General features: G+C 36.8%; 1 protein-coding gene across 1 annotated transcript; it reads right to left on the reverse strand.

The window, feature by feature from the left end:
- Window positions 1–289: 289 nt before the first annotated feature.
- BDBG_18118 (uncharacterized protein) lies at window positions 290–725 on the reverse strand (the record flags this gene model as incomplete). Its single annotated transcript, XM_031725699.1, has 1 exon — window positions 290–725. A coding segment is annotated over exon 1 (408 nt), but the record flags the coding sequence as incomplete, so codon positions are not given.
- Between the last annotated feature and the right edge of the window lie 543 nt (window positions 726–1,268).

The raw sequence follows: 1,268 nt of genomic DNA on the forward strand, positions 1-1,268 counted from the left end.
AGACTTCTTACACTTGAAAAACATTTATCATCTTCTCATTAGAAATGATTATTCATTAAGAAGATATCTGAACATGTAATAACATGTAAGAAATAGAAAAATAAACAATTAGTTAAGTAAACACTAAGTTTCTAGATAGAAGCTTGCTTATCAGTTACTCTGACTCCGCAATAAGATCTTATAAGAGAATATTAGTGAAAGATCTGAGAGTTCTGACACTGTAAACATATGAGATATTCACGCAATTACACTTTCAATTCTGAAGAACTCTCAAACACAGATATCATACCAACCGCTCCATCACGAACTCGCTCGATTTTTCGAATAAGAACCCGCCGATAGATCCATCGAAAAGCCCTCGATCATACGAGCATTTTGACCCCATCGCCGACCGCATACCCCGTGTGGTGGTGGAGTTATCCAGCCAAACGTGAATCAGACGTTGTTCGAAACTCCTGTGTGGGATTATCCCCCATTCTCCCCTACCACACCACAACCCCGGGCCAGATTGCCATACAAATTGTAAGGTGAAGAGACCTAGCCATATGCGCCAATCTTCTTGATTTTGGAAGATCCCTGATCTGTAATTGTGGAGATATCTGAGGAGCAACCTCCGTGAAAACCCTGTCCATCTTTGATGTTCCAAAACATCAATGCCAAGTCCCACCCTCGTACCGCCCTTCCCAATCTGGCCCATCCCTGGCAGAAAAATACAAAAAGATACCTTGATGATAATATCAAGCACATAATCAACAGACACTTCTGAAGTGCAATCTCTGTGGTCTGTCTTCAGTGTATCTAGACTTCAACACCAAGTCTCACCCTTGTATCACCTCTCTCAATCTGGCCCATCTCTAGCAGAATAATACAAAAAGATACCTTGACAACAGTATTCAATACATGCAGATAACAAGTTAACAGAACAAGTCAACAGCACATCAACAACTATAAATTCAGTATATCTTAAGGTCTGACTGAGCCTTTGATCTCTGCACAGTGAGATATATTAAATCTAGTTTTAATATCTTAATATTTAATAGATTCTGCAAGAGATTGAGAACAGCAATACTAGATTTCTATTAAATTTGAGAATTAACTCTATATTAATATAATCATTGATAAAGTCTTCTATTTTGAGATATAAATAACCAGTTTCTCTACATTCTGCTGACAATATTTATATTATTATATAGAAACAGACTTATATTCTCTATAATATCAAGACTCTGAAGAGAGAAAGTCTTGATAGAGAGTATATAATAGTATAT

This window comes from Blastomyces gilchristii, assembly GCF_000003855.2.
Source record: "Blastomyces gilchristii SLH14081 genomic scaffold supercont1.90, whole genome shotgun sequence".
In the NCBI taxonomy this organism is placed as follows: domain Eukaryota; kingdom Fungi; phylum Ascomycota; class Eurotiomycetes; order Onygenales; family Ajellomycetaceae; genus Blastomyces; species Blastomyces gilchristii.